The sequence below is a fragment of the Marmota monax genome, unplaced genomic scaffold (genome assembly GCF_021218885.2).
Source record: "Marmota monax isolate L192 unplaced genomic scaffold, Marmota_monax_Labrador192_F-V1.1 WCK01_AAM20220418_F8-fsc00026, whole genome shotgun sequence".
Lineage (NCBI taxonomy): Eukaryota > Metazoa > Chordata > Mammalia > Rodentia > Sciuridae > Marmota > Marmota monax.
Window position 1 is genome coordinate 2,406,197 of NW_026693108.1, and position 21,670 is coordinate 2,427,866.

The 21,670-nt window shown below is 48.1% G+C and overlaps 1 protein-coding gene across 3 annotated transcripts; it reads right to left on the bottom strand.

Annotated features, from left to right (window-relative positions):
- Positions 1-1,369: 1,369 nt before the first annotated feature.
- Naxd (NAD(P)HX dehydratase) lies at positions 1,370-21,421 on the bottom strand. 3 transcript variants are annotated; one of them, XM_046454781.2, is made up of 10 exons: positions 21,263-21,421; positions 15,039-15,189; positions 11,793-11,838; positions 10,911-10,999; positions 8,616-8,724; positions 5,603-5,653; positions 5,413-5,517; positions 4,625-4,745; positions 3,379-3,499; positions 1,370-2,475 (listed from the first exon to the last, which is right to left on the bottom strand). In XM_046454781.2, exons 1-10 carry the CDS (start codon positions 21,300-21,302, stop codon positions 2,325-2,327), a joined length of 984 nt encoding a protein of 327 aa, XP_046310737.1. In that variant the 5' UTR covers positions 21,303-21,421; the 3' UTR covers positions 1,370-2,324. The 3 variants fall into 3 exon arrangements, with proteins under 3 accessions (XP_046310737.1, XP_046310736.1, XP_046310738.1); XM_046454780.2 differs by having other exon boundaries at positions 21,139-21,322; XM_046454782.2 differs by lacking the exon at positions 3,379-3,499 and having other exon boundaries at positions 21,139-21,327.
- Positions 21,422-21,670: the final 249 nt, after the last annotated feature.

The following is a 21,670-nucleotide window of genomic DNA, read 5'->3' on the forward strand; positions in this document are numbered from 1 at the left end:
AAGGTAGGTGGAGGACCATAGCTGCCTCTGAAACAAGTAGGACAGGAGGTGGCTGGCTCTTTTGGCTTCCCCAGCTTGCAGATCCTGGACCAGGCCTCTCCTGGCCCTTCCCTCTTGATCCTGTGCCTGCAGTAGCACATGGCTCCATGCAGCTATGGCCTGGCTTACTATCTCCATTTAAGCCCTGTGGCCATGAAGGCACTGGACACCCAGGTTTTTGCTAAGTATGTCATTCAGGAGTCACTATCTGGTAAACCGAGGTAGAGGGATTTCCAGGGGGCACCTGGAGGAAGACTAGTACTCCAGCACTACCCCAGCACTCCAGTGCTGCTGGCCAGGTCCTGGGGGCACTCCCAGCACCAGTGTCTTTGGCTGAACTAGTGCACGTATGTGGGTTTGTCAAAGAACAGGGTGCAGCTAGCTGCATTAAAACAACCCAGGTGACAACCCCCATCTCCCCTCAAGGACGGACTCTTGCTTATTCAGAGTGAAAGCTTAAGTAATGAAAACATGAGTTCCTATGACTTTGGCGAGTTTTATTTCCTTGGAAGGTGGCTGTCTCGGGCTTATAGGTGACTGCTGTGGCAACGCTGGCAGGTGGTGGTGAGAATGCTGCAGGCAGGTAACAGGCCCATCCTCTGTCTTCTGATGTCTGCCAGCGTCCTCACTCAGGACAGCTTAGAGAAAACTCCACCTTTAAATAAGCCAGGGCTATAACAGCCACCAGGCTTTTTCTGCTTTCCAAGGCAATTCTTCCAGAAAGTTCAGATATAGATAGGTTCTAAAGTTTGACATAACCGTAGCAAATTTTTAATCTTGGAAGTTGACTAGCTTTAAAGAAAGCATGACCATCTGTCTATAATCTCAGCTACTCAGGAGTCTAAAGCAGGGGGACTGAAAGTTTGGGGCCAAATAGTGGGACCCCATCTCAAAATGAAAAGGGCTAGGGCTGTGGCTCACTGGGCTAGCACTTGTCTAGCATGTATAAAACTCTGGGTTCCAGTACTTGGAGGGGGGGGGGGGGAAGTATAACCATCTAGACCATTGTTAAAAATTTTTTTTAAGTTGTAGATAGATGGACAAGATACCTTTATTATTTATTTATTTATTTTTATGTGGTGCTGAGGATTGAACCCAGTGTTTCACATGTGCTAAGCAAACACTCTACCACTGAGTTACACAACCCCAGTCCCATCTAGACCATTTTGAAGAGAGTGATCACCAAGTGCAGAAAGCCCTCAGGAGTCAGGCAGGAAGGCACATCAAGGTCTCAGCACACTCAAACACAAGGACCACATCTTCTGAGAAATGGGGCCACACATCAAGAGTGTCAGACACACCACATCACAAAACACAAGTTAACCCAACGTTAACAGTGCAGTAAAATGTCTTTTTTACTGGACTTCAGAGGTAACAATTTCTTCGGTGGACCAGTCATATTACTGAAAAGTAGAAGTGACAGTGACATCAGTCTTTCCCTGGGGCCTCCTTCATGCTGTCACCCTAGTAGCTCCAGCAAGGCTGACATTTCCAAAAGTCTAGCCTGATTACTTCCTCCCAGGACAGTGATGTCCAACACATCAGCGACAGGACACAAGCCTCCTGGGTCATGCTCCTGTGCTGGGGTGTCATCCACCACGGGGACATCACAGGGAAGTGCATGTGCGCAGAACAGAGAAGGCTGGAGGCGTCTCGGGCTCCCCACTGCCCCTCCAGGTGTAGGCAACACCCAGGTTTCATTCGGTCTTCCCATGGGGCCTCCAAAAGATTTCAAGGGACATTTATCACTGATAATTCTGAAACACTTTAATAAGTTAACCCCCAACAACATCCAATCAGCACTGGAGAAGAAAAATGAGATCAAGACTGAGGGTGGCATCCTTGGTGGGCCTCAATTAAGACCACACTTGGCCTTCCCATAGGTATCTAGGAATGTTGGTCCTCCACAAGGAGCAGCCACCAGGGGGAGAGAAGATCTTCAGCGCCTGGCTGGGGGACGGTGAGTGCCACTCTCAGCAGCCCAGAAGCCCAGCTGGTGGCCCACAGGCCTCCCTCTTTTTTCTCCTCAGCACCTGCTGAGAAGCCTCAGAAAACTGCAGGAAGACTCTGCTCAGTGTCATAACATTCCCAACTACATGTTCAGTCCAGACAGAAAATGCTATGACCCAAATTCCCAAGTTCTCTACTCAACCAATTTACACTGAGGCAAAACCCTCCCAGGCAACCGGCTGTTTGGGCACTGAGGGCTTGGCACGCAGATGTGAGGTCTCCAGTTCAGGTGCACTCCCCAGTCCATGGTGCCACTTTTCTTCCAGGTGTGCTGCTCAGGTCTCGAAGAGTGTGCTGAAAGCGGCTCCGACCTCTGCAATCATGTCGGTGGTGGTGGTAGAGCGGCCATGCTTCTGGAAGGCCTGGTGGTTGCACTGCCTTGTGAGGGAGCAGGCGCCCAGGGCAGCCAGCAGCAGTGGGCTGGAGCTGGGAGGAGGGAAGGGGCGCGTAAGAGGCCTCCACATGGCCAGCCTGCAGCACAAGGGGCATGGTGGGCTGTGGCCACGGGCGGGCCACATTTTACCCTTAAGAGTCCAACTTGCAATCTCAAGTCAGCCAGGCCCGAGGAGGGCTCTGCTAGCCAACAGAAGCTCAACTGCTTGCATACTGAATTCCCTGGTGGAAGGCACCTCTGAAACATGGTGGACGCAGGTAAGAAGGGAGAGGGACTCATCTCCCCTCAGAAGCTTGGTAGCTGTGCCTGTGGGCCTGGTTTTCCCAGGATATGGAGGAATGCCTGAGGCCAGAGTGCTGGTTCTCCACAGTGCATACCCAGGGACAAGGAAGAAGCTAGAGCAGCCCTCTGTACCTTTGCCCTGCATAGCTGAGCAAAGCCCAAGTCCACACAGATACGCCCATTTTGGGTGTGTAGTCCCGGGTTTTCATGCACAGCTGTGGCAACATTACCATCCCAGCAGTGTCCTGCCAAGATGACAAATGGGGCCTCCAGAGGCTGGCTGTCCTCCCTGTAGCATGTGCAGCCACCATGGTCACCCTTCAGACTGTCTGCTTTTTACCCTAATATTTTGGTTTACGGAGTCCACAACTGAACTCCCAGAACAGTGCCCCTAACTGTGATCGCTCAGCAGAATTACTGGGGCTGTGAAACCCAGTGCTGTCCCAGGCCCTTCTGCACGGCCTGATGGGACTGAGGCCTAGGCCTGGGTGTACATGCAACAGTTTTCATGGACAGGGCTGACCTTTGCCCTGGTACATCTTCCATGTAATCCTGGTCATTCATCTGGAACCTTTCAAGGGATTCAATGTACATGCTATTCAAACAGCTAACAAAATTAATCTCAAAGTAGGACAAACGCAGACATGGCGTACCCATTTGTCTTCTCGGGCCCAGCGAGGAGCGCCCAGTGCACCATGACACCTAGGGAACCCGACAGGAGGTCTCCTTGTCCGCCACACCTGCGGCTGCTGCCTTCGTGGCTGCACGTGAGCACTACAGAGAACACGAGAGATGCTGAGTGCGGACACTGGCACTGCAGTCCGCGGCCACTTGCCTGCCGCCCGCAGCTCTTCCCTATTGGTTCTCACAAGGATGCGAGCTGACTTCTAGTTTCCAGAGGAAGAAAAAAACACTTAGCCTAGGCTGTCCTGAACCATAGGGAGCAGAGACACCTACCCTCAGACCACTGAGAAGGCGCCGAGAAGAGGAGCTGAACACGAGGTGATTCCTTCATGCCCAGCTTCTGGAGCCCAAGCCCGCTCCCCAGACACATGCCATGCCTGCCTCCCCAACTTGAGGTGCACCCCGACCAACACAGCAACACACTCCAAGTCAGCCTGCACAGACGCCTCTGTTAACTGCTGTAATGTTACAGGTGCCTATACTTCTGGGAGTTTTCTTTCTTTGGAAAATATTTTAAAAATCCAAAGCTCTAGTCTCTGTTATAATCAAGAGTTCCTTTGGTTATAAGAGCCTTGTCTCAAAGGTCTCCAGTCTTCTGAGAACACACCTTTTCTATAAATGTATGTGTGCATGTGAGTGTGCACGTGTGCACACACCCACCCCATGTATCTCAGTGCTCCTTTACCCTGATTTCAAGTTCCTAATCAGCAACATTCTTGTTAACAGTTCCTTGTTAAAAAGGACCTATTATGGTGGTCCACTGGGCAGTGAAGAGGGGTGACTTCTACTCTCAGAGCGAAGAGTAACACGCAGGCTCTCTTGGACGCTCACAGCAAGTCTCCACTTTGCTCTTGCTGCATAGCCCTTAGGCGCAGGAGAAGGCACCTGGGACTCCACTAATAACATCAGCTCCAAGATTTTCCTCATCTCCTGGTCATTTTAACAAGACAGCAGGAAACTCAACAATGTGGATGCCCCACTGAGAGTGAGGCAGGAGGCTGGGATGCTGACCAGAGCAGCACCTTCCTACCAGATGCTTCATCAGGCCGGCCTAGGCACATGTCCATCCCCGCAGCCATGGCCTGACCCCTCTCCTGGCTACCACATTCCCATGCAAAAGGACTCACCCGCTGGGGCTGACTCTGAACCAGGTTCTCCAAGGCTTACCCTGTATGCCCACGCAGAATTGCCATGCAGAGGGAAGCCCCCACTCACCCTGCTGGCCATCAGAGATCAGGTCATGCTCTCCTTTTTGGACCACTGTCACATTCCCCAGGGCCTGGCTGAGTCTCAGTACAGATCCACGGGGGTCACTGCTGTCCACAGGACCTCTGAGCTATGACACAGGAAGACAACCAGAAAACCAAGTCTTTCAAGTCTTCCCGACAGGCAAAAGGGGCCACCACATACAGATAGCTCTGTCCCATCCACCACGAGCCTCGGCTGCTTGTGTCCAAAGGAATAGCCAGGCACCTGTTCAAGGCTGACAGATACACCTATAGCAAGTCCTCCCAGCAGATGCTTAAACTACACTTGCTCTAGAACCTGTCCTTTACCTGGTCAGACCAGAAAGTTTTCAGAAATAATAGACATTTGAATCATGAGAGTTAATGTTCACAGGACACCTGCTGTGTGAAGACAGGTGCTATATCATGAGCTGCTTCATTTTGTCCTCATCTTTTGAAGCAAATGCCATCATTCCACGTTTCACAGATGAGGCACTGCAGAACAGAGTGGAGCAACCTGCCAGAGTGTGCAGCAAGGGCAGCTGACCCAAGCCCACCCCACCATCATTCCCTCACTTAGAAGCACCCAGCTGTGCAAGAGGCATCGTGTTGCACATTACAGTGTGAAACACATGCATGTGGGAATCCACAGAAACACAACTACTAGGCATTTGTGAGTGTGTCCCTGCAGAGATGGGCCTATAGGGACAGGCTTGGCAGAACCACACAGGCCATCCCTTCCCCTCAGTTCCTGTCCCACAGGAAGCCCTAACTCACCACAGCTTCATAGAGCCTGCTGAACTCCACGTGGTTGGGAGTGAGGACAGCCTTCTGGTACCCATGCACGAGAGCTGGCTGCTGAGCTACCAGCCACAGGCCATCCTGTGCACAACGAGAATGTATTTTCACTGGGCAGGCCCTTGAGGCCCTGCACTCACTGTATGGGAAGAGGGGAGGCCACACTCACCGCATCAACAACGACAGGGATGTCTCTGGCCTTGGATGATTCCAAAATACCCTGCCCCAAAAGAAAACAGACTGATTAACAAACCAGCCACCTCTCAAGAGGAATTAAAGAAAACCAAGCTGTGCTTCAATAAAAGGTAACATAAGGTCACCAACAGATAGACACAAGATAATACATTTAATGAACCAAAGAAACAGGAGGAAAGACCCAAAGATCTGACAAGAGCCCCATAGTAAGGCAGGGAACAGAGAACTGTGAAAACAGCAGTTGGGTTCCTAGGCTAGTCCACGAAGACCCACCTAGTGTTTCCAGATTCCCAACAGGATTCAGAGATAAGAAATAAGAATCTTGGAAATGCCCCAAATCATTAGTTATGTATTTTTTGTAATGCTTTATGTGCTTTATTTACAAAGTCAACATAATCTCTACTGAAATCCCAGCTGCCAATTCTGCAAATCAACAAGCTGATGATCTTAAGGGGCACAAGGGCAGGCACAGGACCCAGCAGAGATGAGAGTCCAGGATAAACCCTCACCCTTAGGCCAACTGATTTTCAACCAGGATGCCAGGCCAAGTCCAGAGAAATCATGCTGAGGGAATAAAGCTACTGTTTTGTATGAGTCCACTCAAACACAATGTTCAGAATGGGCCATTCACTTCAACTGGTTAGCAGCTGCCAGGCACTGGGGAGGGAGTGGGGCCCAGGGGACAAATGCTAATGAGCTTGGGGTTTCCTTTTGGGGTAATGACAAGATTCTAAAATAGACTGTGGTGATAGCTGCACAACTCTATGAATCACACTAGAAACCAATGAAGTGTTCATTTTAAATGGACACATGATTATAAAGCTCCAATAAAAAATATGATCAAAAAATTCAAATCCAAAGTAGTAAGAGACACACAGAAGTATCTGCAAGAATTCTCCAGGCACCAGGCATAGCAGGGGACACATTCTTCGGAAGGGACACTATCCCTTTGGAAGAAAAATAATGAGCTGTATCAACCCTCTATATCAGTTTTAAAGTTTTAAAAACAAAATCATTCAATTCTAGTTCTCCCAGTCCCTGTCACCTGCCAGAGCTAGCTTCCCCTCAGTGACAATTCTGATAATTCATGAGTTTGAGGAACATTTCAAACCCCAACTCTCAACCTACAGGCTGGAACTGGAAGACTGGTCATGGAAGATATCTCTAAGCCTTGCTCTTGAGAAAGTCTGGTAAAGCAAATGCTCGCCTGCCTTTTTACAACTTGTTTTACCGGGCCCTACCAGGAAAGCCCACCCAACCCAATAGCTCCTCATGCCTGCCTGCCTTGTGAACCTTTTGTCTCTCTCACTTGAAAGGCAAAAGCCAAGCGGAGAACAGCCCCTCGGTGACAGCACCCCTCCCCAGCGTGTCCTCCCCCTGCAGCCACAGTGCTCAACCCTGGGACAGGGAGATGAGTCACCTCTTCAAGCCCTCTCAGCAAATGAGGCATTCAACGGAGTACTGAGGTGATGGCAATAACAGGGACATAGACCCATCCAATGTGCTGCTGATTCCAATGAACACCAAGTAGCCAGTCACGGATGTGAGGCTCCTTCCCCAGCCTTGGCAGGGACAGCACCACTGCACACAAAGGCACAGTGGCACCCACAGGGAGGGGTCAAGACCCAAACCCAATAGTCCTGAACACACGGCTGCTTCTCCCAGGCTGCAGTGTGGGCAGGTGCCGGGCAGCTAGGACAGTCTCTTGGAGGGGAGTTCCAGAAACATGTCTGCCCAGGAGGTGGGAGTGCTCCCAGAGGAACACTGGGCAGCGAAGATTCAGAACACAAAGCTGGCATGCCGGCTCAGCCTGTCTTCCTCTTCCCCAATCCCAGGTATTTATGTACGTTTCAATTTCTTAGAATAAAAAATGCTCATTTTTTTTTTCATGGTGCTGGGGATTGAACCCAGGGCCTTGTGCATGTGAGGCAAGCACTCTACCAACTGAACTATGTCCCCAGCCTAAGTTCATCTTTTTAAATGAAGACAGGCATAAAATGAACTTGGAGTAATGTGTGTGCACATGCACACGTGTGTACACATGGTACGAACTGGAGGCCCTGTTGCCTGAGAACCTGAGTCTTGAAAACAGGTGACTGGGCTGAGAAACAAGGCCGGCACAGGAGAAGCAAAGCCACATAGCAATAGGCCCAGGACCCAAAGTCCAGGGTTCTCTGACCTGAGGAGGACCTCAATAAAGGAAGGAGAAGCATGTGGCTAAGAAATGAGACCAACAAAGCTGCAGTCAGCAGCGCCCTTCCAGATCATTCCCTAAATGCCCATCTCCTAGGAAAGCAAAGTGATGATTCCAAACAGCCCTCAGGATGCCCTACCCCAGCTAGGGTGGTTCACAACAGTGTCCTCAAGTGTGCCTGCCCATCTGGCACTGCACTCAGCACATTACAATACATGGCTCTCACAGCCTGGTGGGGTGACCACCAGGGACCCCAGCAAGAGGGGCAGCCAGAGGAGGGCACTTGTGTCTGACACCAAGCTTCTGTCCACTCAACTCTGCAAAGCCCCACACTGCATGAGACAGGAAACCTCTGAGCAGCCCCACACTGACAAAGCCGCTCCTGCTGCTCAGCGTCACTGCTAACACCCAGAGTAAAGAGGAGACCCGTGCAGCCTGGGAACCGCTGGCCTCGCTGCCCCCCAACCCCTCACACATCTACCCATCTTCACTACTCCAAGAGGAGGCTGAGGAAGGCTGTACAATGCACTATTGTTTTTTTTTTTTTTTTTTAAGAGAGATGAGAGAGAGAGAATTTTAATATTTATTTATTTGTTTTAGTTTTCGGCGGACACAACATCTTTATTTGTATGTGGTGCTGAGGATCGAACCCGGGCCGCACGCATGCCAGGCAAGCGCGCTACCACTTGAGCCACATCCTCAGCCCCACAATCCACTATTTATGCCTGAAGAACATGAGGGCAAGGCTTGCACTCCAAGGTCACAGTCTGAGAGCGGCCATGCTACAACTTACCTTGACACTGTCGAGGATGGGGCCATCTCTACCTAGGCCAGGCCCCACGACAAGGACATGCAACCGGGGCAGCCACTTTTCCACCTCAAGAACAGCATTGGGACTGTCACTAGCAAAGAAAAGGTCAGAATGCTTTACTTAATATCTACATTTAGTTGTGTTTTAAAAAATTTTATTTTGAAAAAACAGACTGACAGAAAATTTGAAAAAACAATGCAGAAAGTTACCATGTCTCCTTCTCCCAGCATCCCCTGAGTTAACACTGCATACACCCACATTATCTCATCACAACAACAAGTCAGAAGAGGCATGTTGCCAGAGGACTGTGTCAGATTCACCAACTGCCCCGGCCTGATATCCTTTCCCGTTCCAAGGGCAATCCAGATACTGCACTGCATTTAGGCATCACATCTCCTTAATCTCCACGGACTGGTTGATTTTTAGTGCCCCAATTCACGTGCACAGCTTTCAACATTTAAAACAAGTTAGGGTAAGTCATCATGACACTAGTTTTGAGATTACCCCTGCCCTCCACCAGTTTCCATCTCACACACATGGAGGCACACCATGCACCTCATACTGTCCGGCCCTACGTGAGATGTACCCCACATCCTGGTCCTGCCCTGCTGATGCCCACTCAGGACAGACAGGGTTTGTCATCATCTCAATTCACCTTCTTGCACAGTATCCCAGCTCAGAGATTCTGATAGCCCACTCTGTTAAGGTCCTTGTCCCCTCTGCTCCCTACAAGCTACCTATCAAGGTCACCAACAACCCCATGGTGAGATGCAGCCATCATTCCTAGTCTTTCTCTTAAAATGACCCTCAGAGGCACAGGCCCTTCTAGAAATACCCCCAAATAGTTCTCAACTTGACTTTGGACATCCTACCCCACCCTGTTCTTTCCTTCATCCACATTCTCTGTTCCCAGCTAGAGCCTCAGGCTTCAATCTCTGTCTACATGTGAATGACTGGCAAACCAAAGCCTTCCCGTGCCACATACTCCAACCTGACACCTATCACCCACGTCCATGTCCACTTAGATGTCTAAGGGCAACCGACAACAACTTCATCCCCACATAACCGCTACCTTTCCCCCACTATAGTCAATGAAAACTCACTCAGACATATGCTCTGAGGGTACTGGGCTGCTGGCCTTTTCCATCACATCTGCCAGCCAATCCCAGGGGGTGGGCCCTATTTTCCTGATAAACCTGCATAGGGTCCCTTTGCACGCTGACTGCACTGCCTATGTACTGGTAGGATCCTTACCACACTGGCCACAAGAGCCCATACCTAAAAGCAGCTGACAAGCCTCTGCTTGCCCCTTATGATGACCCCACAATTGCAGGGTTTGACCCTGAATCTCCGGTTACCCACATGAGCACTCCCTGTCATAGATGTAGGCCATTCCTAGACTGTGAAAAAGGTTCCCCAGGAATCCACGGATTTCACTAGAATGTCACTCTGTGCTGCCTCCCTATCCCTCACCTGTTGGTCCCCTGTTGGGGATCACCAGTTGGCTCCATGGTCCTCTTACCACCTGACATACTATGATCTCACTTGTCTGTCTCCAGAGCAGTGCTGCCCAATGCAGCAGGTACCAGCAAACACTAATGTAACTGAAATGGAACAGAAGTAAAAATTCTGTTCCTGAGGTCCACCAGCTACATTTCAGTGCTCAGTGGCATGCATGGTCCTGGAGAGTACACAGAACATGGACATTGTCAAGGGAAGTTCAGGGAGCCCTGGGAGCAAATAGTCACTCACTTCACTACTAACCCACTGAACCCAGCCCAAGAAGTCCAACCATTCCAGTCACTCAGCACTCACTCCACATAAAGATAAATGCAGCTAGACCACAGGACAGGCAGAAGACAATGCCTGGAAATAAAGCCAGATGTCTACTGCCACCTGGAAGCTTGCTGAATGAGACAAGGGTCTTGTTACTCTCCAATGGTCCCCTTGCTTTCTGCCATAGGCAACCCTGTCCATACAAGAGTTCCCCTGGACCTTGGAACCTCCAACCACTCCTGACAGGCCAGAACATCTGCATAAAATATACTGGCATTGACAGTCACCATTTTCCCATGTTTCTCCCTTTGTGGTCTCACTGTCTGTCTTGACCTACCACAGAACTACAGGCAGATTCACTAAGGTTTTCTTATACCTGATAGCACCTATCAACCAATTCTGAGCACAGTAGGAACTTAACAGAACTCAGTGTTGGCTTAGAAATGCTCAGGGGCTGAGGACAGCTACTGCAAGAAAGAGAATCCACCTGTCCAGACTCACAGGACTGGGTGGACGATCAGCTCCGGGCTGTAGGACTTAATCACAGGCGCCGCCTCCTTGGCACAGAAAACATGAGCCAAATCTGCGCCCTGAGAAACAAGACAAGAGGCCAACTTGAGCAGGTTGCCCTCCACAGGCCCCATAAGCAGCGTCAGGCACAAGCTGCTCAGCCCATGACATGTACGTACAACCACCCCAGTCACTTAGAACTTACTTCACATAAAGACCAATACAACTCTGCAGTTAGACCACAACCAGATGGCCTCAGAAAAAGGCAGGCAGAAGACAAGGCCTGGAGACAAAGCTAGATGACTACTGCCACCTGCAGGCAGGGCAGAGCCATATCAGCTCAGCCACTCCACACTACCTGGGCCATGCAACTTGATCAAATGCGTGGGAAATGGCCAGTTTCAAAGGCATCGACTTTGGCTGGGCACAGTGGCACAAACTTGTGACCCCAGGGACCTAGGAGGCTGACAGGAGGGCTGCAAGTTTCAGGCCAGTCTAGGCAACTTAGTGAGACCTCCATTTCAGAATAAAAAATAAAAAGGTAAAGCCTAGGTTCAATTCCAAGTTCTAATAAAATAATATAAAAACCAAAGTCATCAATTTCTTACTTATTTAAAAAAAGAAAAAAAAAGGCATCCCAGTATCATTCTGGTGAAGTAAAATGAGACTAAAACTTTATTTATTTTTAAATGTATTTCAATTGAGTTATTTTGTTATTGTACAGGAAGTCAGGATATATTTAAAGGTGTTTCTATTACCTATAACTACTCTAAAATGTTACTGAGAATTCTATCCTAACCATTTTCTTTAATCATATTTAAATAACCCAACTCTATCAAAAATCCCCAATAAAGTAGTTTTAGGTAAACTTACCACTTTGAGAGCTGAGATTGCTGCAAAATATGGGGCTCCTGTATACCTAAAATGAAGATATTAACAGTCAAAAGAAAAACAAAACAAAACAAAACAAAAAAAAAACTTCTGCAAGTGAGAATACACATTTAACAGTAAATAACAAATTATCAACAAAAATACAGATAATAAATATAAAAATATATAAATTATCAATAAATGACTCCAACATGGGGCACACAGCACATACCCAGCACCTAGCAAATGCTCAGTGAATGGTCACACGGGTCAGAGTCAGGAAAGCCTTATTCTTGTGTGCAACACCTCTGCACCACATGTGGAGCACACACGCTAGTTCAGGTGACTTAATCACTGACGCCACCTCTCATGGTCTCTGTGCCAAGCATGATGAGGTAGAGCTGGCTGCAGGCTTCTGCAGGACAGAAGGCAGAGATGTCCACCAGCTTAGGGCAGTCAGGAGAAAACCAGGCCCCAGAGCCAGAGGACCGAGGCCCCAGAACAAGAGGACCCCAGAGGCCAGATGGGGGCCACATGAGCACTGTGCCTGCCCAGTGCTCTCATCTTACTACTGTCTCTGTGTTCTCACAGCAAGACACCCAGCAAATGCTCAGTATGAGTGTGAGTGACTGTGCTTACTGTTACCTCAAGCACAGAAAGAAGACCCTTGCCTAGGGCATCAGATGAGCTACTGAAACTGGCATGTCCGTTTCAAGCAGTGAAGCAAACTGGGGACAAATGCTGCACACACTCTCCAAACATGGCCTTCTCTAAATCAGTGTCACCAGAAAGTGTCAAAAGTGCAAAAGACAGGACACAAAATAGGCAACACATGCACTCACTCCACAAAGAGTGGAGCCTTAGCCAAAAGAGCCAGCAAGCCCACTCCCTCGCCCACACCCATAGGAGCAGGGCGGCTGGCTACCAGTGCACCAGAGTGCAATCTGGGCTGGGGAGGAGAGTCGGAGCAAGGTTTACTAGTGCTTGAAATGAACTCTGACCCAGTGAAAGTTCTTGAGACTGGATCCTTCAGAAATAACCTATGGGTATGCAAGGATGTATGTGTACAGGATGTCCACAGCTACACGTTAACCAAAGATAAGCAGAAGCAGCTAGCCACTCACCAACAGGGGACCAATTAAACTGGAAGTTTGCTGGGGCCCCTTCGGCTGTGGATCTCAACACCTGGCCCACCCTGGCAGGGAGCACCACATACCCACTTGTCAATAAGTAACACATGTGAATCAGCAGAGAGAGATTCCAGAAAAGAATGCAAGGTGAGAAGGCCAGATGAAACAGAGCATCTACACCACGGCCCCCTTAGTAAAACAGTGCACATCTTAGCAGCCTGGGAAGGCTAACAGCGCATATGTGGTGTTTGCTATCACAGGGGACACCACAGGATGCTCGCTGTACACACTGCTCTAGCGTTCAGATTTCTACATGTAGACTTTACTTTTATAATCAGAACAGAGGTGTTTCTTCTTTCCAAGGTTAGTCGAATAGGCATTTTCACATTAAGTAACTCTACCCTAGAGTGCTACATGACTCTTGACTCTGGGGAGGAAGGACCCAAAGGCTTTCCCTAGGAGGCTTAGTGGGGCTACATAGGTGGCCTCTAGTCCTGAGATCAGGAGAGGGCTATCTCCTGAACCCAGCGTTCCAAAGGCAGAAGAACTGCCTTTCTGTGCCAGAGTTTTCACACCCTTCCTGGACAGACTGCTGGCCAGCTGACTCACACTGCAGAAACTGCTATCTTCCAAAGGGTGTGTGTGTATGGGAGGGGCTCATCCTGGAGTCTCCTGCTGTGAAAGACATCCTGAACTGACAAAGTCAGGAGCCAGCAGAAGGAAATGCACTCCCTAGGAAGTGGGAGGAGAAAGGGCTAACCTGAACATCAGCAGGACTGGGTCCAGGAGAAACAGGAGTAAGACGAGGTCGAGCGGGAGAACACGGAAATGGCAGAGCCATAGAGGAAAACTGTGAAGGAGGTGCCAAGCATGGAAGGCAGATCCAGGGACCCAACATGCACAGGAGGGGCATAAGAGAGAGGAGAGTGCAGCACCAGAAACCCAGGCAAGATGCTTCACCAGAGGGGGCTAACGGCTCAGGCACTGCTCAGACTGATGACAACAAGTAAAACCACACAGCCAGACAGCCTGGAGAACTGTACAAACATCCAAGCAAGAAAACACCACTTAGAGATCAAAGAGAACAGGACTCGTGTCAGAATTCCAAGGTGCAAAATGGAAGCTAACAGAAATCTAGCTAACATCTAGATTTCAACCACCTCCTAAGGAGCTGCAGCCTGCAGCCACTGCCCACCATAGCACGACACCAGAGGATCTGCAACCATGCAAGAAATCACTCTGCAGGGAGATGCCAGGGGTCAAAGTATCCCTACCCAAAGACTAATCTGAGGGAAGGCAGAAGAATGAACGTGGTTCATCTCACAATACAGTTAAATTTATGGTAAGTGTTCAGGTGGGATTTCTGCGTCCAACAGTGACATAAGGTCAAAGAGGGCCACATGGGCCTGGGAGTCACATGGATGAGTAAGAGGGGACACATCTCCAACATTTTTCCCATGCTGCTTCCTGGGTGGAAAGGGTGGCCACCAGCTAAACTTATTCACTGTAGTTTTGGGTTAAGAAACAAAATCTGGCTATACATTTATAATAAAATACACCTAAATATATGAAAAATGGTTGAAAATGCAGGTTGACCAAGAGATATCATATAAGTGGGAACAGAAAGCAAGCTGAAACAGAGCAGCCAGTATAGGACTGCTTTCACTTATACACAGGAAAGTTTGTAAATCTTTTGTGTAAAACACAGTTGCAAAGGTATATAAAAGCAGAAGATAAGACTGGCCTGGGAAAAAGGTAGGATTAAACATTATAAATGACTCCAAGAATATCTTTAAATTGCAAAATAGGCCAAGAGCTGGCAGAGTGCCTTCACCCTGGTTATGAAAGAAAAACAGGTTTCTGACTGGTGACGACTGGTAAACACAGAAAACCACACAGGAAAGGGCAGCTGCAAAGCCCCAACACTGACACACATCAGTGAGCAGTTCCACCAGGCTTTCTCAGACTCCCCCTTTTAACCAGGAAGCTGATCCTGAAAAACACTGCTTATCAGACGGCATTTGGAAATGATTATGAAGCTCACACTAGACCAGTGATGGCTGACAGGTGAGCAGACAGGTAGGGAGGGAGGGGCTTTTTGAACACAGCCACCACTTACTCTTGGCAGCCTCCCACTACGCCTATCCTTCCGTCTTGCCCTTTGTGCTTCTTGGCAGTGAGAGCAGGGATAATGTTTCTCACCAGCTGAAAGGTATTGTCCATGTCCTTTATCGAGTGTGCTTTATGCAGTGAAAAGGTTCTTCGTAAAACTGAAAAACAGGAGAATTACATCATTCAGAAAGGGAGATGAATACGTGTTCATACACATAAATGACAGAGACTTAAAATACCCCATTAGCCAAAACACTTTCCAAAGCTGACAATATGTATGCTACAGATTTCTACCTAAAGGTTTCACTGTTTTTTGTAGGCAAATAATGTTTAAAAAAAAAAAAAAAAAATTGGGCTGGGGTTGTGGCTCAGCGGCAGAATGCTCGCCTACCAGGCATGAGGCCCTGGGTTCAATCCTCAGCACCACATATAAGTAAATAAAGGTATTGTGTCCACCTACAACTAAAAAAATTAAAAAAAAAAAAATCACAACAGGACTGGGGTTGTGGCTCAGTGGTACAGCGCTTGCCTCACATGTGCAAGGCCCTGGGTTCGATCCTTAGCACCACATATAAATAAATAAAGTGAAGGTATTGTGTCCAACTAAAACTAAAGAATAAGTAACTTTAAAAAAAAAAAATCACAACAAGCTGTATATGCCAAGTTTATATTTGAATTGTATCAGACATTCTACTTAATCTTCTAGAAAGTTTTAACAACTTGAAAACTGATACACTCAAAAGTTTGAAAGAGTCCTCCTGTTTTTCTTAATTGTTATTTTGACACTCATTTGGATCCTAATTAAATAACCTAGAAATGGAATTCTAAATATAGCAAATATCTTAAACTGGGTTCAAAGTGGCATATTAGAATAATTTCATCACTTTGAATTGTCTCCTAATAGTTACATTTCAATTGGCTTTCTTGCAAGCTTCTTGCAGTTGTACATTTTGCCTTGATATTCAAGACAGCTCAGCCTTGAGAGGTTGATCCACTCTGCGGCACACAGTGCATGAATAGATAATAAGGCACACATCTTTCTAGACCTAAAGGATCTTTGCAAATATGAACAACAGTTTCTCAAACAAGGCACTTATTGTTTTCATCCTTCCAATTATTTCCACAGCTGACAAAAACCAATGTTTCACAAATTCCACTGAAGACTAAAAGCTGACCCAGTTCCTCACAGATAAACAGCTTTGTTTGTTTTACTTTTCACTCAACAAACATTCAAGTATTTTCTTTAACAAGCAGATGCAAGTGCCTTAGCTGATGTGTCAGATCCCAAGGTGAAAAGGCGTAGTTAATATCAACCCACCTCCCTTTCATCAACATCTAAACCAAAGCAGAATGAAGACAAACTCAGATCCAGGGAACCTCCTGCCAGGGAAAAGTCCTGCTAGGCTCATCACAGGGCTGCTCCCAGAGCCTGTCATCATGAGCTACCTTCTGCCCTGGTGACATAGCTGCAATCCCAGCTCAAACCCAGATGTGGTCCAGGCCACAGAAGCACTGGGCCAAATCTTTCTCTCTTCCGAATTCATTTCTGTATGTCCTCAGTCACCAAAGTTTGCACTGTTTTTTCACCATGCAAAGACTAAGCAGCAAAAAAGCTCTCTCCTGGTGCTCCCTTTGATGAGCTGCATACAAAGATTGGGAGCTGCTAGATGAGATCTAAGCACAATGTATGAATGTTGATGAACAATCTATGCAGTAATGAACACACCTAACAGGGGCCTGTTCCACACCTTACCACACTGGGAACTGTAACATCATGACTCACCGATACAAGAATGTCAGATAATGTCCACTGAACAAGAAATACAGACGCTTTTTCAAGTCTAGGAACTGTAAAAATAGAATTCAGTCACTCAAGGACTGTTCTATACTCCCTACAACATTTCAGGTCTTTGTAAACATGGCTTTATACAAAGCACTCAGTCACATGGAAAATATCCCCATGGCCAAGTGGATTTCCTCATGTTGTATGGATGCCAGACATGCTGGTTTCAAGTTCTGTTTCCAAACTAGCATGTCAATAACTCCTCCCAATGGTTACTGGGAGGAGTTATATTAGTCATTCATCATAATAACTACTATAACTGAGTGGATACCACGTCTAGTGTTCATAACAATCAGGAACTTTAACATTTAGCAAGGAAAGACAGTTTGGGGAAATGATAATCATTTTTACTGTTCATCACTAAGTAAAAAGAAATATACTCCGTGTGTACCAGACCTCAAAGGCACAATCTCTATCAATTTACTTTCCCTAATCTGTCTAAAGAAGGACATTTTAAAAGATAGAAATGTTGCCAGGCATAGTGGCACACACCCCTGTCTGTAATCTTCCCAGCCTGGGCAACTTCCTGAGACCCTGTCTCAAAAATTTTTTAAAAACGGCTAAGGGTGGTAGAGCACCCCTAGGTTCAACCTCAAGTACTCTAAAAAGGCAGAAATACATGAGTCAATACACCAACTGCCCTGCAGTGTTCTTCCCAGCACATAACAATGAAGCTCTCAGCCCACAGTCGCTGTGGAAGGAGCCTTGCTGTCGCTGGGGCAGCCGTGCTTGCAGAAGCACTTCAGTAAAACCTCTGGGACTAAAAAACAGCAAAACATGCCAAGTAAAACTTCATTCAACAAGTGTAAAACTTTTTTATGTGTGCAGTTTTGTTGTTTTCAAGTGTCCACACTTGCACACTGTCCCATACCTCAGCACAAGTGGGCTAGCCCGACACGATTCTGTTTTTTTTTTTTTTGATATTGGGTGTTGAACTCAGGGGCACCCAATCACTGAGCCACATCCCTAGCCCCTTTTTGTATTTTATTTAGAGACAGGGTCCCCCTGAGTTGCTGATGCTGGCTTTGAACTCATGATCCTCCTGCTTCAGCCTCCCGAGTCACTAGAATTATAGGCCATGTGCCACCACACCCAGCTCCACCATTCTGATTTTTGTGGCTGAGAAAGGGGAGATGTGCTAGGCTGAGTGCCCACATGCTTAAACTCTACATATTTAAAGGCAAATAGTAATTTTTGTTGTTAATCAAATAATGATGAGTGCTCATCCTTCTCCCTCCACTTCAAGATAAGCTTCATTAAGATACCAAGAAACCCAACAAGTTGTTTGCTTGGTTTTTGGTACTGGGGACTGAACCCAAGGGCACTTTACCAGTAAGCCGCATCCCCAGCCCTTTCTTATTTTTATACAGGGTCTCACTAAGTTGCTTAGGGGTTCACTATGTTACTGAGGCTGACTTCAAACTTGCAATCCTCCCGTCTCAGCCTCCTGTGTCACTGAGATTAGAGGCCCCAACCAGCTTCCGACAAGTGTTTGAGCTACTGTGGCAGATTTTTCTACTATAGGTGAAGCATTTGATTTTTTAAAATCTCATTTATCATAACCCCAAAATGTGTCTTCTAATTATGTAAAACCTCACACCATATTCATATAGCAGTCTTTACGGTACCCAGAGGACAGGCCTGGGGGAACCTGTGCTGAGCAATCCTTTTCCTTACACAGAACTGGTATTTTGGAACCCAAAGTGAGCACATTTAAACACCTTCACAGCAATTTCACCAACCCACCAATGCAAAACTTACCTCTCCCTCCTCTTCTGGGCCATCACATTTTAAGACTTTGGGAGCTGGGTACATTGCCCATAAACCCAGCAGTCAGAAGGCAGGGAGATCACCTAGGTCTAGGAGTTCAAGACCAACCTGGGCAATTAAGTGAAACCCCTACCTATCGGCCCCTACCCCCACAAAAATGACTTTCGCTGGATCCCCAGTTTATGAGCTGTGATGCTACTGCAAGGGCCAGGTCCAAGAATCCTTGAGGACAGCAAGCATCAGAATTACCTGAAGATTTGGACATGAGAAGTAGCTCTCAAATGTACGCATTTTGGAATTATGTTAAAAGCATAATGTAATTGTAACTGATTTAAAAGCATAACTGTTAATTTTAAAATTTATTTTAAAAACTTTTTATTATGAAATTTTAAAAATTCACAGTGCTAGCCAAAGGCAAAGCAATATTATTACTCGTGTAGCCGTGACATCTTTCCAGCACTGACCCATATGTAGGAGGGTTAACGGTCATAAGATGGCCATTTTCCTGTCTGAGCTGGTGAGACCACCCTATCACCTTCTGCCTGCAGTGTATAGCTTCACTCCCACCTTGGCTGAAGGGAGCTACAGTGTCTTCATGTGGGATACCCACCCTCATCCAAAAAAGACTGCCAAAGAAGAGAAAACTCAATCAGTGTCTGGCGAATTAAAGGCACAGTGGTTCAGTTTTCTCACACTGAGCTAGTTTATCTTTTTTTACAGACCAGGAAACTGAGGCCTAGAGAGGAGGAGATTCATGAAGATGCACTGTTAGTAATGGACAAGCCAAGCCACACGACCAACCCACCAATGCAAAATTCATCTCTCAAAAATTCATAAAAATGCTGTCATATAACCAGGCATAGTGGTGCATGCCTATAATCCCAAGACCTTGGGAGGCTGAGGCAGGAGGATTGAGAGTTCAACGCCAGCCTCAGCTACTTAGCGAGGCACTTAGCAACTAACTCAGTGAGACCTTGTCTCTAAATAAAATATAAAAAAGGGCCAAGGATGTGGCTCAGTGGTTAAGCACCCCTAGGTAAAAAAAAAAAAAAAAAAAAAAAAAAAAAGCTGTCATTTGAAGGCAAACCAAATTTTTCTTCAGCAAAATTATTCACTTCACCAACCAAAAGTCAAATGTCTATCAAATGCACTCTAAATACATTTGGGAAGAAAAATAAAAAGGGCTGGGGATGTGGCTCAGTAGTTGAGCACCCTTAGGTTTAGGTTTAATCCCTGAACAAAAGGAAAAAAAAAAAAGATCAAAGGAAAGTCAGTTAAATGTCCCAACACTCAGAGTGCATCAAATTTCAGTTGGCTTACTGTCACACACCACTTGGATTTATCCATGTAAGTATTTAAATATAAACACCAAAGTTCTGAAGGATAAAAGGCCTTGCCAAGAGCACATTTAAAATGCAATGATACTTATATAAGTCAATTTGGCTTCCTAACAAACCAGGCCGGAAAACCTGGTCAAATCTGTTTGGGTTTCGTTGGTTTTAAAGAAGTGTGTCTTCTCTGTACCAAAAGCGCTTTAAGTGAACGCGAATTAGAAGCATGTGTCAGCATTCCTTAACTGAGTCAAGACACATCCTAACGTCTGAATGGCGTTGAAGTTTTAAAGCCAAGAATCATTTTTTCAGAAAGTTCACGAAAATTTAATAATGAAACTTAAAATAAGTGTATAGAAAAACCCTGCAAACTAATCATAAAGTATCTAAATTCAAGGCAAACAACTACCAACAGAGAGGGGGGGAAAAAAGTCTCTAAAGCGGCCCCAGAAGCCACCCTGGTGGTGTAAACTAAGGGCCCCTCAGTGCACTCAGAACTAGTCAGCTGAGGGCTGGGGTTGTGGAGCGAGGCCCTGGGTTCGATCCTCAGCACCACATAAAAATAAACGAAATAAAGGTGTCGTGTCCACCTACAACTAAGCAAAAAATAACTAGTCAGGGGGCTGGGGCTGGGCGGTAGAGAGCCTGCCTAGCAAGGGTGAGTCTCAGCACCGCATATAAACAAAAAGGTCTACCGACAATTTTTAAAAATTGGAAAAAAAAAATAAAAAGAACTAGTCAGCTGAACACCCAGCGCCAGATGCCGCGGCGCTGACCGCGCCAACTCCCACAGCAGGGGCCGACCCCAACGACCCCCAGGGCGCACGGCGCCCCTGCGCACCGCCACCCGACTGCCGGAGCGGTGGGGCCCGCGAGGGAGACGGCTCCCGGCGGAGAGGACACCCACGCGACCTGCGACCTAAGCCCTCCTACCCGCCGGCCCTGGGGAGGTGCCGGGCCCCGGGGCCTCCCGCGCCGGCCCCCCGCGCGCACGCCCAGGCCGGCAGAGGTGCCGGGACCCGCAGCGGCTCCAAAGGCGCCGGTCGGCGCCGCCCCGCCGGGGCTGACGAGTGAATCCCGGCCGGAGCCGGCGGACAGACGGTCGGCCAGGACGCCCCGCGCTCCGCGCCGCCCGCCCGCAGAAGCAGCCCGCGGTCGGGTACCTGCGTCCAGAGGCCCGTACAGCGCCACCGCGGCCGACAGAAGTGCCACCGCGGCCACACCAGCGACCGCAACCCCGGGGCCTGTGCGAGTGGTCATCCCCGGGCAGGCGGAGACCGAGCTTACCTCGCCCGCAGAGCTGCACTACCGCACAGCGCGGACCCATAGCCCGATCTCGGCCTTCCGGATACCCGGCGGCCTCCGCGCCAAGGCCGGAACCGCAGCCATCCTTTCCTCAGGCTCCCGGCAAGCCCCGCGCGGCGGCCCCGGCGCTCCTTCCGGGTTCTGAGCGGCTCTCGTGGCGCTCTTTCCGGTCCGCCATCGCACCGCGGTCTGATCCCCAGCCATTGGCGACGCTCCTTCCGGTTCCCGGGAGCCCCAGAGCCGCCGCCGGAAACGGAATCGCATCAACTCGCAAAGGTCCAGATGTCGCTCCTCCCCTGGACCACTTCCACCAATCACGCCGGGCTTCGGACGATTGACAAGCCCAATGCCCAACCCGCCTGGCCCAGCTAGGGAGGCTAAAGCGAATCG